General features: G+C 30.4%; 1 protein-coding gene across 1 annotated transcript; it reads left to right on the top strand.

Annotated features, from left to right (window-relative positions):
• The first annotated feature begins 1,061 nt into the window (after window positions 1-1,061).
• On the top strand, window positions 1,062-15,479 carry LOC111629477 (eukaryotic translation initiation factor 2 subunit 2-like). Its single transcript, XM_023373392.1, has 9 exons — window positions 1,062-1,223; window positions 7,910-8,078; window positions 12,021-12,115; window positions 12,299-12,488; window positions 14,540-14,619; window positions 14,712-14,860; window positions 14,947-15,003; window positions 15,083-15,168; window positions 15,260-15,479. The coding sequence occupies exons 1-9, from the start codon at window positions 1,206-1,208 to the stop codon at window positions 15,433-15,435; spliced, it is 1,020 nt and encodes a 339-aa protein (XP_023229160.1). The 5' UTR covers window positions 1,062-1,205; the 3' UTR covers window positions 15,436-15,479.
• The last annotated feature ends 735 nt before the right edge of the window (window positions 15,480-16,214 follow it).

The raw sequence follows: 16,214 nt of genomic DNA on the forward strand, positions 1-16,214 counted from the left end.
AATGTCAGAAGTGGTCCAATACTTGTTTTTTGTTGTTTTTTTTACTTGCATTTATTTTAATTTTTTCTACATAGTAAGTTCATCTACAATCCATGATATTTCCATACAAATAATTATATTTTACCTCATTTGTGGCACGGTGCGGCGGCGGGCCGTAGTTTGGTGACCCCTGGTCTAGCCTAACGTATCTATATTGAAAAAGTACACCAAGCGAAGGTTGAGTGGCAGCAGTTAAGGTGGCATCCTACCGCTCTGGGGACACAAGATCGTAGTTGGATGAGTTAATAAATCCAAGGAATTTTTCGGGGGTGGTTCATCCGGATATATCGGGTCCCGTCCCTCTCCCGGTCGCCTCATTGTGCGCCTGGCCGATCCTATAATGGGCTTGCTAAAAAGACGTTCTCTAAGTGCCCACAGGGCAGAAAGAATTTAATATAAAAAAACTCCGCTGTTCCTTTGTGATGGCCGAACTCATAATGGGCTTGCTAAAAAAGACCGTGTTGGTGTCCATAGAGTGGAAAGTGTTAGGAAAAAACAAGTCTATTCAAACATGCTTACAATATCTTCCTTTTTAAAAGAATTTGTTCTTTATATATAATTTTTTATTTATTAAACCTAGTAATTTACGATCTAATTTATGAATATTAAAAATTCATACTATTTTTAGTCAGTCAAATTGTAATCTACGTGAAAATTTGATAGGAAAGTTATATCAAGTGATATATAGAGGGGTGCAAATATGTTTGTTATGAAAAAAACAAGCAGTGCAAAAATATTGAAGCAAAACTATTTATTTTTATGCACAAATTAAATAAAGAATACGAAATAATAATAAAGAACACCAAACATCTGAATTTCTCAGATTCTCAACAGTATGCTTACCAGTATAGGTAAGCTTTTAAAATGCCCATATTTAAATCTTAAAGCAATTATACTTATTTATAATATATTAATTTACACAACGAATATTTAATTAATAATTAGATATTATTTATTAATTATTTTAAGAAATATAATTATTGGTGAAATTTTTTTAATCGTTACTCGTTAGGGTGCACTTTCTTTCAATTCAGGAGAATGTCTGATGCAATCATCGTCTGGAGTTATTTGTGATGGAAAAGTATTAATTACGGATCTGTACAGAATTTTAGTTTGAGCTTTTACATAAAAATCGAAAGTTAATTTATAAAAGTACATTTTTAAAAATGGCAGAGGACGAAGCGGTGAGTTTTAAAATGTTTTGTTTTTGGTTTTTTTTCATTACCTTCAATTGGGAATGTAAGAAAAGGCTTAGTGAAGTAAAATGAATAAATTGGATATAATGAAATATTAATTGGATTTAACTTAATATAAATTAATTTAATTTATATTTCGTTTGTCTGATATTGAGATTTTAATCTCAGATTGAGGATTATCAAAAAATTTGTAAGAAGTTTTACTTCTCCATATGGCTGCATGAATTGCATATTACACACTGAACAAATATGATAATTATTAAGCATAATATATTTAATTTCTTAATAAAATACACTAATTTTATATAAAACACATACTTAATTAAATATATATACTAATAGCATCGACTTTGAAAGAATTTAAATCAGGTAAATATATTACAAGATGGGATCAGTGAACATTATATAAACAGATTAATAGATTATTATTATTATTATTATAGAAATGTCATTTTAACTTGTTGCATATCGAAACAGGATGAATAAGATGTTTCTATATTTTTATTTTTAAGATTAATTTGTGCAAATATACAATAATTATACATACGAAGCGTGCAGTGCCATGATGTAAATGCCATTTTTTTCTAAATAGGTTTTATTGACAAAATGAATTCTAAATGCAAAGTTTTCTGCTGCAAAAAATATTGTGGCAATAGCAGTGCTGTAAGTTGTGTATTTTGAAGTTGAATTTATGTGCAAGCCATAAAGTTTTAAGTGTCAGAGTGCAAGTCATGTGACTTTTGGCACTTAGAACGTTACGACTTATGTTTGCAGCATTTTGTTATTCTGGAGAATTTATAACTTGGTGAGTTTACCATTTTATTGTAAAATTGAAATGAATTCCTGAAGGAATTCGTTTACTAGAAGTGTTTATCCTGAAGTTTTTTATTTTGGCATTTACAACATTGTGGCATTATATGCTTCATATACAACTTTTTACTGATTAAACACAATTATTTAAAATTTTATATATATCATATAAAAATGTGTATAACAAATATTTTGAAAAATATTTTTACTCTATACATAGGATTGTAGTTTGAAGGGGCTTGGGATGATCTAGCCACATCTGTTCGTTGTTCTGTATTAAAAAATTTTGTTTATATACTGATCAAAAAAATATAAATGATCAGTTCGTAACATTTAAATTCTGAATATTTGCATACCATTCTTTACATAGTTATTTAATAGTATTATGTTATATTTCAAAATGTTTTCAGAGTAGGCCCCAGACCCTTTTTTCCCATATACTCTGTAGTCCCAAACTCTCAGTAAGGCCATCTTACCATTTGCTAGTCATCTGTACAATAATTTGTCTTGGTATGCCCTCATTTTTACATATTGTATAAAACACTTATTTCAAATTTAAAGTGCTGGGAAGAAAACTTGTGTATATTTTTTTCCGTTTTATGGCACACTATTTATACAACAATTATTAATTATATATTTTGTGCCATATAAAAAAAAGAAGAGCTTTGTTTTGAATATAAGTATTGAAGAAGCTAATTTTATTTGCTAAACTTCAGTTTTTTTTAAGTCTATCTATTAATCTTGTAAATTTTAGTATTTATTCCATACTTTCTATGTTAAATATAATTCAAAAGATGAAAAGATGTGTTATGTTAGTTTAGATTTTTGAAAAGGCAATTTTCTGATGACAAATATCTCAAAAATACTTAAAAAAAATGTTTAATTTCTAAACAAAAATCTATTTTACATAGTCATAAAATTATAATTTATTATTTTCAGAGGGCTATTTTATAAGTATAATTAATTTTTTACAATCTTATCCATAAAAGATTGATATAATTCTATATTACTTGAAAATGATGTAATAAAGTTATTGAAAAATATACCAGATCATTTCTAATAAATTAAAATGATGAATATTGCTTTTGTTTTTGATTTCTTTTAACAGTAAATCATCTTATTAAGTAAATATATATAAGATCAATATTTTATTTTGATAATCGGCTTTTATTTTGGTAATTAGCTAGCTGAAATGCAACTTTTTTTTTCTAGATTTTGTTTGTTTTATGATGTAAAAAACATCCTGTATGTGATTTGATAATTTTTATATAATTAATTTTGTGAATTGCCAAATCTATGTATGATAAAAATTAAATTTAAGTATAAATTTAAATTTATTAAAGACATCTAAAGTTGTTTCTTCTAAGAATAAAGTTAGTTTCCTATTTATATGTAATGAAAGACTAATTTTTGGACTAATAAGAAATGCTAAAAAGTTTTCAGTTAATATATCAGTAAATTCATTTCCTATATTTAATAGAGTATTATTAATTAATGATAAAGATCTGGAGCAGGGGTCACCAAACTTTTTCCATGGTGGATAACAGAGAATGATGAGAGCAAGCCACATAACCATTTTGTTCAATACAGTATACAGAATACTCAAAAAAGAAAGAAAACTAACATATTTATTTACCAATATGCAANAATAATGAAGTAAACAAATCTTACTCAAATATCATTTTAACTCTCTGCTTTGTGGGCATTAAGAGAGCCTCTTTTTATCAAGCCCATTATCAGTTCGGCCAGGACCAAATAAGACGGCGAAGTAATGAAGGACTGGGACCGACATATCCGGTCGGATCTCCGCCCAAAAAATTCCTGAGGGTTTTTCGACCTGTCGCGTTCGTGGGTTAGGCAGAGGCTCACGTCCGAAAAATAGGCTGCAGTCTCCCTTGATTACCGGTGAAGAAAGCAGTGCTGGCCCAAGCCCTCAACAGATGTGAGGAATCAAACTAGCCTTGGTGTCTCTGTGACAATGAATCCACAGACCACAAAGGCTGGAAAACCACGCCAACGGATGAAATGGACAATAGAAATGAACAAGTTTATCATCCGTACTTACTACGCAATCACAAAACTCGAAACAAACATGACAGCATACAGACAACAACTACACCATAGATTCACACAACAATATCCTCACCTCACGTCACTGTCACCGAACAAAGGGTTGTTGATCAAAAAAGAACAATTATACACAACAACCTTATCCACAAACAACACTTGAACTTATCAAACAACAGGTTGCTGATCAAATACATCAACAGACAGAAACATGTAACATTAATGAAGATCACATAACCTGGCAAGATAATCCAGCAACAAGCATTGATAATAGTACACATATAACAACTATCATTAATGATACTACAGACACTTCCTCATCCATCACTGATAACATAGACATAGAATTAGTTAATATGCTCTCACTTATACTTCAGGAAACACTCACTAAATATACAGGCACAGATCCCACACAAAGACCACGAATACCGAAAATCAACACATCAAAGGTAGTAGGGAAAACACTAAATTATGTAAACACTCACTTACTACCAAACTACATTCATTCAATTTCTACACTCTCAGACATTCATACATTAGTTTATGCTGGGGCAGTCACAGTAGTAACACACCATGGACTGAAAATACACTCACAGACAGACACACACAAAACACAATTCTATCACAAGCCTGCCTGGCAGAGAAGAATAGAAACACAAATAAATGACATTAGACAGCAATTAGGCAGGCTGACACAATACACTAAAAACAACATAACACCCAAATTAAAGAAACAACTCAAAAACATTTTCAAGAAAATCAAAACACACACAAAACATGAACATCACAACACACACATTACAGAATACATCGATACACTAAAACAAAAACTCGCAGCCAAAGCACGTAGACTCAAACGATACAAAACATGTACACTACGAAAACAACAAAATAAATTATTCACAAACAATGAAAAACTTTTCTACAGACAAATCAGTACCAAAACAAACACTGATACACAGCACAGTGGCACACCAACAGAAGAAGAACTCACAACTTATTGGTCTTCTCTTTGGTCCAATGCTGTTACACACAATGCTGATGCAGGCTGGATCGAGGAGGAGAACAGAAACTTGCACAACATACCAACTATGCCCTGTGCTGAAATAAACATACACGACATTCGCTACGCTGTTAACAGAACACACAACTGGAAGACACCTGGTGTAGACAACATTCACAATTTCTGGTACAAAAAGTTTACATCACTGCACCAGGAACTAGCTAAACATCTAACACACATCATCATCAATCCACAAGACATGCCAAAATTTCTTACTCAGGGCATCACCTACATGAAACCTAAAAACAACAAAACCACAGACCCCACACAATACAGACCAATTACATGTCTTCCAACACTCTACAAATTATTGACATCCTGTATCACAAACAAAATATACAAACATGTTGAAGAACACGACATTCTTACAGAACAACAAAAAGGTTGCCGTAGAAATCACAGGGGATGCAAAGAACAGTTACTCATAGATTCAGTCATTCTACGGCAAGCACACAAACAACACAGAAACATACACATGGCATATATAGACTACAGAAAAGCATTCGACAGTGTTCCACACAGTTGGCTGCTACATATTCTACACATGTACAAAATACATCCATCATTCATTGCATTCTTCGAAAACACTATGCAGCACTGGAGAACAACACTACATCTCAGGGTTAGTAACACTTCCATACAAACAAACGAAATATTCATTAGGCGAGGAATTTTTCAAGGAGATTCCTTGAGTCCTCTCTGGTTCTGCCTAGCCCTGAATCCATTATCCAACATGTTAAACAACACGCATTATGGCTACAATATCAGACATGAAAAAACAACACAGTTTACACTGTCACATCTCATGTACATGGACGACATAAAACTTTATGCATCCACACAAAAACAACTTCATCAACTCCTACAAATCACACATTCATACACTAAGGACATACAAATGGAGTTTGGCTTAGACAAATGCAAAAAACTTCACATAGAAAAAGGAATCCTGAAGAAAGAAGATTTTGCACTTGGAAATGGAGACGTTATTGAATCCATGGAAGAGGGCGAGTTCTACAAGTATTTAGGATTCCAACAGGCCAAACTAACAGAACATACACAAATAAAGCAAAGATTAATTAAAGAATACCAAAGTAGGTTAAATGCCATTCTCAGAACACAGCTAAATGCAAAACACACAGTTAAAGCAATAAACACATATGTCATCCCAGTACTCACATACTCTTTTGGAGTTATACATTGGACTCACACAGATCTCGAGCAACTCCAAAGGAAAACAAGAACAACGCTTACTAAGAATAAACAACATCATCCTAAATCTGCTATAGAAAGATTAACCCTTCCAAGTAAAGATGGCGGATGTGGCCTGATTGACATAGTTAACCTTCACTACAAACAAATACAGTCACTGCGAGAGTTTTTCTACAGGAAACATCACAATTATATAAAGCAGTAACTCTAGCAGACTCAAATAACACACCATTAAACTTACACTCACATCATACAGACATGACACAACATATAAAATGAGGGATGCCTCTTTGGGGAGATGGAAGAATCAGTTCTTCTTCATTTGGATGACATAGTAGAGTTTCTCGAGTCTCCATAGATATAACAAACACAGAAATAAATAACAGAAAATAAATTGTAGCTATATGTCAATTCCACGCGACACGTTCGAACATGTAAGCCAAACAATAGTGTGGGATGAGTGAGTAACCGAGAGTTGCATGGCGCTCAAACAAAAGACGAATTGACGAGATTTGAAAGTCGTGTAAGTCGGGGTATTACTGTATGGAAAATCATCTGTATTCACTTTTATATATCAGCAAGCTTGATGTTTGGGTTCCCCACAAACTTAGTGAAGCCAGTCACATCATTCACATTTCCATCTGCAATTCTCTAAAAAAAATGTGAGGGATGTAACCCATTTCTGAAGCAAATGGTGACAGGATGAAAAATGGATTGTTTACATCAACATCAATCACAAAAGATCATGAGGAAGTATGGCAAACTGCTGCAAACCACTTTAAAAGTTAGACTTCATCCAAACAAAGTCATGCTTTCAATTTGGTGGGATTGGAAGGATGTTTTATTTTATGAACTGCTTCCATAAAACAAAACAGTCAATTCTGACGTATACTGTGACGAGCTGGACAAATTAAACACAGCAATTCAGGTGAAGCATCCAGAATTTGTGAATTGGAAGAACATCATCTTCCATCATGATAACACACAGCCACATGTGTCATTGCAAACCCAGCAAAAATTATTGGAGCTTGACCAGGACCTCATCCTCCATATTCACCTGATCTTACCTCTTTTGATTACCACTTGTTTCGCTCCCTTCAAAATTCTTCAAATGAATAATATTTCATTTCTGATGACGATGTAAAATGGCACTTGGAACAGTTTTTTTCCAAAAAAAAAAAAGTTTTTTGAATGAAGAATTATGAAGATTTGCGAAAGATGGCAAAAGGTACTTGATAAAAGCAGTGAATATATTATTGAATAAAATTTCTATTAAAAAAAATTGTGTTTTATTTTTTACCTAAAAAAATGCATGGACTTATTGGCCAACCCAATAGTTTTATGCCAGTGGTTTTATGTATAGTAGGAACTGCATCTTAAAGCTAACTAAAACATTTTTGAATACCTAAATTATCCTAGCAGCTTCAAAATAGTTTCTAAATCAGTATTAAATAATTATTAAAATTACTGCATATTTTATATGGATTACTTAATATCTAATAAGTTTTGTATTATTTTTTAGATATTTGATCCTTCTATGAAGAAAAAGAAGAAGAAGAAGAAAACCCCATTTGATTTGAGTGCATTAGAAGATGGTAGTTCAGTTAATGTTGATGGAGATGTTCAGGCAGAAAATGGATTAGAAAATAAAGATGATTATGAGAAAGAAAACAGAGAAGAAAAAGAAGATGGTAAATTTAATTTTACTTATTAAATGGAAGTTTATTTATTATGTTTGAACAGAAGTATAACTAAAGAAATTTATTTTATTTATTTATTTATTTTTTAAGATGTTAAAGAAATTTAACATCTTAAACGATAACTTGTATTGTGGGTGGTTATCATTGATTTTTTTTATCCTGTAGAATTAATTTGTTATTTACTTTTCTATCTTCAACTTTGAATTCATGAAAATGTGAGTAAGCTAATACATATATCTTTTATGGTTTTAGTTGATTTATTGCTTAATCTTTAATCTGACTTATATTGTACCAAAACGGTATAAGATTATGGAGATGGCCATATCATTGGAAGTTTACACAATTTGATGAATTAAGTGATTAAATGTGAATAAAATTCACATAATGAAACAGTTGAGCAGATACACAAATTTGACAGCATGGAGTCATCTGTTAACAATGCAATAAAGCACAAGTTGGACTACTAATGCAATATTGTTATAAGATACTATACCTTTTTTAAGCAGCCCAAGAGGACAAGCTGAACAATCTTTTATATAGTGCCCAAGCTTGGGCTTGATTTCATGCCACATTTAGTAGAAAGGTATTCAAATTTAGTGAAACTGGAGTTTGAACTAATCGAAAGCTTGTCTACAACTTGACAACAGTGCCAATACTACACAAGAGTCTAGTGTCAGATTACTGAACTGTCAAAGTAGCAAATGGCTAAATTACCAAGATTGTACTGTATGTATTTTTGTGTAACTGTTCAGCATTTACAGCATATATATTATAACATCTCAAATGCTATTATGGTAGAGCTCATTTTTTATATACTGTATTAAACATGTTTTGAGTCCATACTGGTGTAATGTTACACAGGTTTGGAACTTAATGATACTGTATGTATATAATTTATTTATTGCCTTATTATTTTGAGTTTAAGCTGCACTTTTTATTCTAATTTTTAAGACGTAAAATTAGGGTGTGGCTTAAATTCAAAACGAATATTTTTACTTCGTATTTCTGCTGATCTCCCACTGATCTCCCACAATTGAGTCTGCTTTAAACTCCATATATGCACATAGTATTACAATCATTGATAGCTGTTTATTCATTGGTTTCACACTTGCACTGTTTTATTTTGCTGTTTCAGTTGCTGTTTGATAGCAGCTGTGTAGAATAGAGTTTTAAATTTTTTTTATTACTCACACTCACTAATAATGGAAAAACTGTTTATATATGATGCTGAATTCAGAAGAAAAGTTATATTGTGTGCCAAAGAAATTGGAAATTGTGCAGCTGATATAAGATTTACAGTTGAAGAAAAGAGCATGTGTCGTTGGAGAGCCATGAAGGAAAAGTTATTTTAGTGTAAAAAAGAGAAAATCATTCTCAGGGCATAAAAAAGGAAGATACTCTGCAATTGACGCAAATTATATAAATAAAATTATTTTTATTTTTTTCAATTTTAAACTCCTCCTATTGTGGCTTAAATTTGAGGACAGCTTATATTCAAAGTGATATGGTATATATTTTTTGTCATTTTTGACAAGTCTATGTCTTGTTTATAAAATTGTACTGCCTGCTTTGTTACCATCTTAGAGGTATGAAGAAGTACATGTCAGTAGTTGCAATTTGGCACCAGAGCTGTGGAGTCGGAGTCATGGAGTTTTAGTGTTTTAGTCGGAGTCAGATGGTAAGGAAAAGTCGGAGTTGGAGTCGGTAGATTTTTACGCGACTTCACAGCCCTGGCAGGGCTGTGGAGTCGGAGTCGTGGAGTTTAGGTGTTTTAGCTGGAGTCGGAGTCGGATGGTAAGGAAAAGTCGGAGTCGGTAGATTTTTACACGACTCCACAGCCCTGTTTGGCACAGAGTATTAGGTGCCCAAATCATGTGTGCATAAAAAAAAACAGACTTGTAGGAACTTGGGACCAAGAACTGAGTCAAAATAAAATACAAAATGGCGACTGTCTCTACAAACAGGCAAACCAAAGTCAGGTAGTGAGAGTACACCCACACTCATTCTAGGAAGTGGACTCTGACCCTAGGACTGAAAATGTAGTATTTTCTTTGTTAAATAAAATTTGTAATCTAATTTTGTAAATTTGGGAGTGCTTCAAATATGACATTAAAACAACGTTTTATGTCGTTACAAGTAGGTTTTTTAACATTATCTAGTATAGTAAAATCATGGGACTGATAAAAATTTGACATTATATTAGGGTTGTCATTACATCGGATGATGTTATAATCAGGTTAAACTGTATATTGTTTGTGCAAAGTAAAAAAATAATTTTGGACAAAACAATAGCCATGATTATTTTTCAAAAACGGGAAGTTTTTATTACGCATTGACAAAAATTTAATGGGCTGTGTGACACACAATGGAGAGAAATTTCAAAATTGGATAGGTTAATTTCATCGAAAATGCATTGTAGATGATCTCATGGTCATGGCTGGCGAAGTTTGAACAATCTTGCCCAAAAGCAGCTATACCAAAGAAGATTGGAGAATGAGAACGAGACCCGCCTTGAGCGTCAAAGTGATTCCGCTTAGTAGTGAGTCTCTGAGACATAATCTTGTCCCAAATACAGTTTTACTTGTTCTTTTTTGTATCTTTTCATTATCACCTTTTTGAAAGTATATAAAAATTTTCTATCATAAATCAATGCAAACAATTTATGTATATTAGAAACTATTCATAAATAGAAAAGTTCAAATAATCTTCAACAACATCCAGCATTTGAGTGGTAGGGAACTTGATCTTGATGAAATATAGCTTTATTGGGATTGTCTGCTTATCAAGAATATACAGACCTAAACTGTAGTCAAACAAAGAACCTTAACTACCAGATTTTACTAATGGGCTATAATAGTATCATTAATTAAGAGATTAAACCATTTAATTCAGCTTGGCAGTAAGCAGTTAATCTGGAATCTTGTTCTAGATTATTAAATGTAATTTTAAAATTAATATAATTATTATTAATACAAGATGACATCTTAACAACCTGTCTTTAAGCCAAAGTATGTAATTTAATCAGCCAATTAATATCGCTGTAACTGAACAAAAGTGAGCAAGTAAACAAACCATATTTGAACAATCAAAGGACCTAATCTTCAGAATTATGTTAACAGGCTATAACAAAGTCATGATGAAAGCTTGAAAGTTGGTTGAGTGCTATAAAGGGCTTTAAATGTCCTTCATAGCACTCAGTAGATGTTCCCAGTCAGCACAGTGAATGATCTCAAATATAATCTAAAGTAATAAATGTCTGGAAGAACAGAGATCTGGATAGTGTAATTAGTAATATATCTGTATGCTAAGCAGACATTGTGTTTGTCTCATTCTAGATCAATTTTTTTTCCAGAATATTATTATTATTACAAAACTGCGACATAACTGTTTTATTTTAAGCAAAATTATTTAGTTTAATTACTTAATTAATAGCACTATTAGGAAACATTTATAATAATCCAGTGGTCCTTTAATTGTTATCTACAATATATAAATTAGGTTACAGGAATACTCTGATCAGTAAAATTTTTTTTAGAATTTTATTTTATCATTTTATTTAGAATATTTAGACTTACTTATGTTTCAATTGTTGTGAAATTTAGAATTTGATAACATCTAAGAGAATATCAATCTGTCAAAAACCGAATTATTTTCATACACTATTCAGGGCAAAATATAAAACACGACAAAAAATCAAAGTAATTGTGTAGTGGTTTTAGATGTCAGCACTTGTTTGCTTTTCTTCTAATCATTTTTTGATTTCTAAGTTTAATTTTATAATGTTTTTAGCTTCAATTGACAGTTAAATCTGTGTACAGCTTTATTTGTTAAAAATAATTCAAGAATTATTATATATTGTAAAAATGTCTCTCTCAGTACTTAATCTGTAAATTTTTTTGTGCATGTATTCTTTCATATGTTTAATTCTTATAGATACAACTCATGATTTAGATGATTTTTCTGGAATGAAAAAGAAAAAGAAGAAAAAGAAGCCATTTAGTTTAGAAGAATTGGAAACTGCACTTCCTGTAAGTGTTATTAAAGTAAATATATACCTATAAATATTTATATATTAAATAAAATATTGTTTTAAGCTTTAAAGTAACATACTATTAAATTTTTTATATTGTTCTTATGGTAGCAATAGAGAAAAATGGAATATTCTCTTAACAGTTTTATTATTCCAGTTAACTTTAAATTAAATTCTTTAGGAAACAGAATCTAAGGAAGAAATGATGCAGTTTGGCGAAGAAGAACGAGAAGGAGAGGATCTTGCAGGAACAGATGATGATTTGGATTTTAATCTTCCAAAAAAGAAAAAGAAGAAGAAGAAGAAAATTAATATTGATGAACTTGAAACAGAACCTCAGGAAGATGATGATGATGGCGAAACAACTTTTGGTACGTGAAAATGTTATTTATTAGTACCTAAATTCTTTTGAGCTTTGTAAATCTGTAAAGTATTTTATTCTGTTTATCTTATTATTTTATAATAATTTTGGTTAACATACTAGGCATAAGCCAAAACAGTCTGAAAGATTTTTTTTTTATTTGCACTTTACTTTGTGCCTAGAACTTGTTGCATATACATTAATTTGGCTGAATGTTGGAACATTTTTGAGCAGTATCAGAAAAGCACATTTAAGGCACAAAATAAAGCTCAAAACCTTTTTCTGTGAGATGCTTATTTTTCTGATTTATTATCATGGCGACATTACTTCATCTAAAATTTCCTGTGGTTATAGTCTATGTAATGTACACTTTATTCACTGAGTCTTACTGTCAAATTCTTTTGCCACAAGTTTCAAAAGTTTCCTTTTAGATGTTTTATCTAAGCTCTACTTTTTCAACTTGGTTTCACCAGTTTTTTTTTATGGGCTAATTAATGTATGTATCATGCTTATAATGTAAATCATTAATTTTTCTAAAATAAAATAAAGTTTAGAAAGTATTTAAAGGTATCATAATCTGGAATTTTCAGTGCAATCAGAATCAGGAGAAATTTTGGTATCTCCCATCACTAATAAATTTACAATTGTTAAACTTAGTCATATTATAACCTGAAAAATCCAGCAGATTGTTTGGTTTATACCTTAGGTTAGTTGATATAATGTTAATATAACATGAATATTTGGTTACTAATCTTTATTATGTTACATAAAGTTACATGTATAAAATCATAGGAAATAATCTGATTGACTACTATCAATTCTTATTTTACATTTACCAATATTATAGCCAAATAAATAAATATGTATAGATCATACTGCTAAACATTTTTTTTTTTGACAGGATTGAATAGAGGTATTTAAGTATGATCATCTGGTATATCGTTCTACAGGTGCTAGTTTTATTATTGCACTGTGTCATCATTTGCAATGACCTAATTTGTTAGAGCTCTGATTTCAACATTTCAGTATTGTCATATACCAGTGAATATGCTTAACAAGTTTTAACTGTTATTTAGTAATCAGTAGAATGACATCCTGTACATTTTGAACTTCCATGATTTCAAAATAGTTGTTTTCAGTTCATTGAGAACTCTCACAGAGATATTATTTTTAAATGTCATTAAGTTATTTATCCATAGTTTCAATTATTTTTTCAGATAATTAATGGATTTACCAAACTAGAATTGCCATAGTTAAATGTTTCTTAAAATTGTATGAAATCATTCCTTAAGCCTCAGAATGAAGAAGTTGATATAAATACCAGAAAAATACATTATTTAAATGTTTCTTTGGTGGAACCATTCCATAATTTCTAACAAAAGCTTTTAATATCATGCCTTGAGATTAAATCTACAGAATTTTCCAGTAAGAGTGATAGAACTTTGAATTGAAAGAAAATGAAGACTGTAAAAGATATGGTGCTAATTGTTTTGTTTTATAGTATATTTAGTGGTATTACATATGAAAAACAATATCATTTAAATGGCCCTATGATTGCATTTGACAGAGTGAATACAATTAACCCAATGTTTGATGACTGGCATGTAAGTCAGGCTGTATCTCACCAATAACATGAATGATATTCATTTTAAGGTCATCAGAAGTTGTGGCTTGTTGGAATAATCAAGGATGTAATATGATCTCATTAAAGGTAATCGTGTAAATCCTTCCATGATGGTTTGCCAAATGCTACAGAACAGATATGTAAATTACCTTGACAACTGAATAAAAATTAAAAGTACCTGTGACAATTTAAAGTTTTATCCTAAGTTCTTAATGAAAAACTGTACAATCTGGTATTTTTGCACAGAAGTTAGTTTCATAAAATAATTCAAAATTAGGAACAGGCTAGAAGGAATTCTTTTTGATGGAAAAAATTTTTTCGAAAGTATTGTTGAAATGCTTGCTATTATTTTATTGAAATTATTTTAGATAGAATGATATGTTTTGTAATATTGTTTTTGTTTATTTATTTAATGATATTAAATTGCTTTTATACAGAAGGAGATGAAATTAAACCACCTAGTTCAATTAACTCTGTAACATGGGGTGGAAGTGACAGAGATTATACTTATGATGAAGTAAGAAAAATAAATTTAGTTCAAGAAATGGATTTATTTATTAATAATATATAATTTCTTAAATTTATATAAATATATTTTTTACTTTGTAGCTGCTTCAGAGAGTATTTAATATCATGAGAGAGAAAAATCCAGATATGGTGGCTGGAGAAAAGAAAAGATTTGTTATGAGACCTCCACAAGTATTGAGAATAGGCACAAAGAAAACGTCTTTTGCTAATTTCTTAGAAATCTGTAAAACGTTCGTAATGGATATTTAATCTTATGAAAAATTGTATATGCCATCTATGATCAAATGAAGCATAAAGTTATGTTTAATATTTTCAGATTACATAGGCAACCAAAACATTTACAAGCATTTTTATTAGCAGAATTGGGTACCAGGTATGGAATTATATAAAATAAAGTATAGCAATGTATATAGAATTAAATGATTGATAATTTAAAATTCAAAATTTTGTAGTGGTTCAGTAGATGCAAATAATCAGTTAATCATCAAAGGTCGTTTTCAGCAGAAACAAATTGAAAATGTTTTGAGAAGGTATATAAGTAAGTAGAAATGTTTGTTTCCTAAATTGAAAAATCTGATCAAAATATGAGTTTTAAATTTACAATATTTCTTTAAAAATTCTTGTTGCAGAGGAATATGTTACGTGTCACACCTGTCGTTCTCCTGAAACAATCCTCCAGAAAGACACGAGATTGTTCTTCCTTCAGTGTGAGACTTGTGGATCTCGTTGTTCTGTTGCTAGCATCAAATCAGGTTTCCAGGCAGTGACTAGCAAGAGAGCTGCCATGAGGGCTAAAACTGCTTGAGTGTTATGTGAATTAGTTTATGGTATTAAGTGTGAATCATTAACTGAATTATTACAGTGTATTAATTCATAAATAAATTGTTTTATATAATAATCTCATTGAATATAATTATTTTTCGATCTTAAAAAAAGAAACATATTTTGGAATTGTTTAATGTTTTATTTGATTTATGTGTAAAATGTTCTAATTCTGATTGCTGTTTTAACAAAATTAATATATTTTCTTTATAGTCTAAATATATTAGAATATATTTTTGAGATTGTCAAGCATTTTAATTCAGAGAACAAATGGATTATTTTAATTCATTATTTGAAATAATTCAAATGAGAAATATTACTTTAGATTTGATAGACTGAAATTGAATTTCAAAATATTACAAAAGTTAACAATATTTTCAATGTTGCATTATGAAAGATTCTATATCCAAACTATGCAAGAGTTAAGAAGTGAATAATCTTTATCATAATCTACCTCTAGTATATAAAACTCTAATAACAAAATAAATCAATACAATACACATTCTTTATTCTGATTGTATCATAAATATTGAAGGATCGAATGTAAGCATGAAATTTGCTTTCATGCGAACACGATTCCTGTAATTAGGAACAGTCAATTTATCAATAATATGTTTAGCTTTTAACATTTAGAAATGGTTTTGCTGTAAATATAAGTGAATTGGTCTTAATGAATATAAATATTTTTGTTCTTGGTTTAATTTATTTTTTCAGATAATGCCATTAAAGGCACATTTGTTGTGTGGTGAAATATCTTATTAT

This window comes from Centruroides sculpturatus, unplaced genomic scaffold (genome assembly GCF_000671375.1).
Source record: "Centruroides sculpturatus isolate CEXI.00-Female unplaced genomic scaffold, Cexi_2.0 scaffold85, whole genome shotgun sequence".
Taxonomy (NCBI): Eukaryota; Metazoa; Arthropoda; class Arachnida; order Scorpiones; family Buthidae; genus Centruroides; species Centruroides sculpturatus.

Bases quoted from the DNA above. Each gene is read 5' to 3' on its own strand.
- LOC111629477 (XM_023373392.1), top strand. The intron at 12,116-12,298 runs GTAAGTGTTATT...TAAATTCTTTAG, and splicing joins AATTGGAAACTGCACTTCCT to GAAACAGAATCTAAGGAAGA. The intron at 15,169-15,259 runs GTAAGTAGAAAT...TTCTTGTTGCAG, and splicing joins TGTTTTGAGAAGGTATATAA to AGGAATATGTTACGTGTCAC.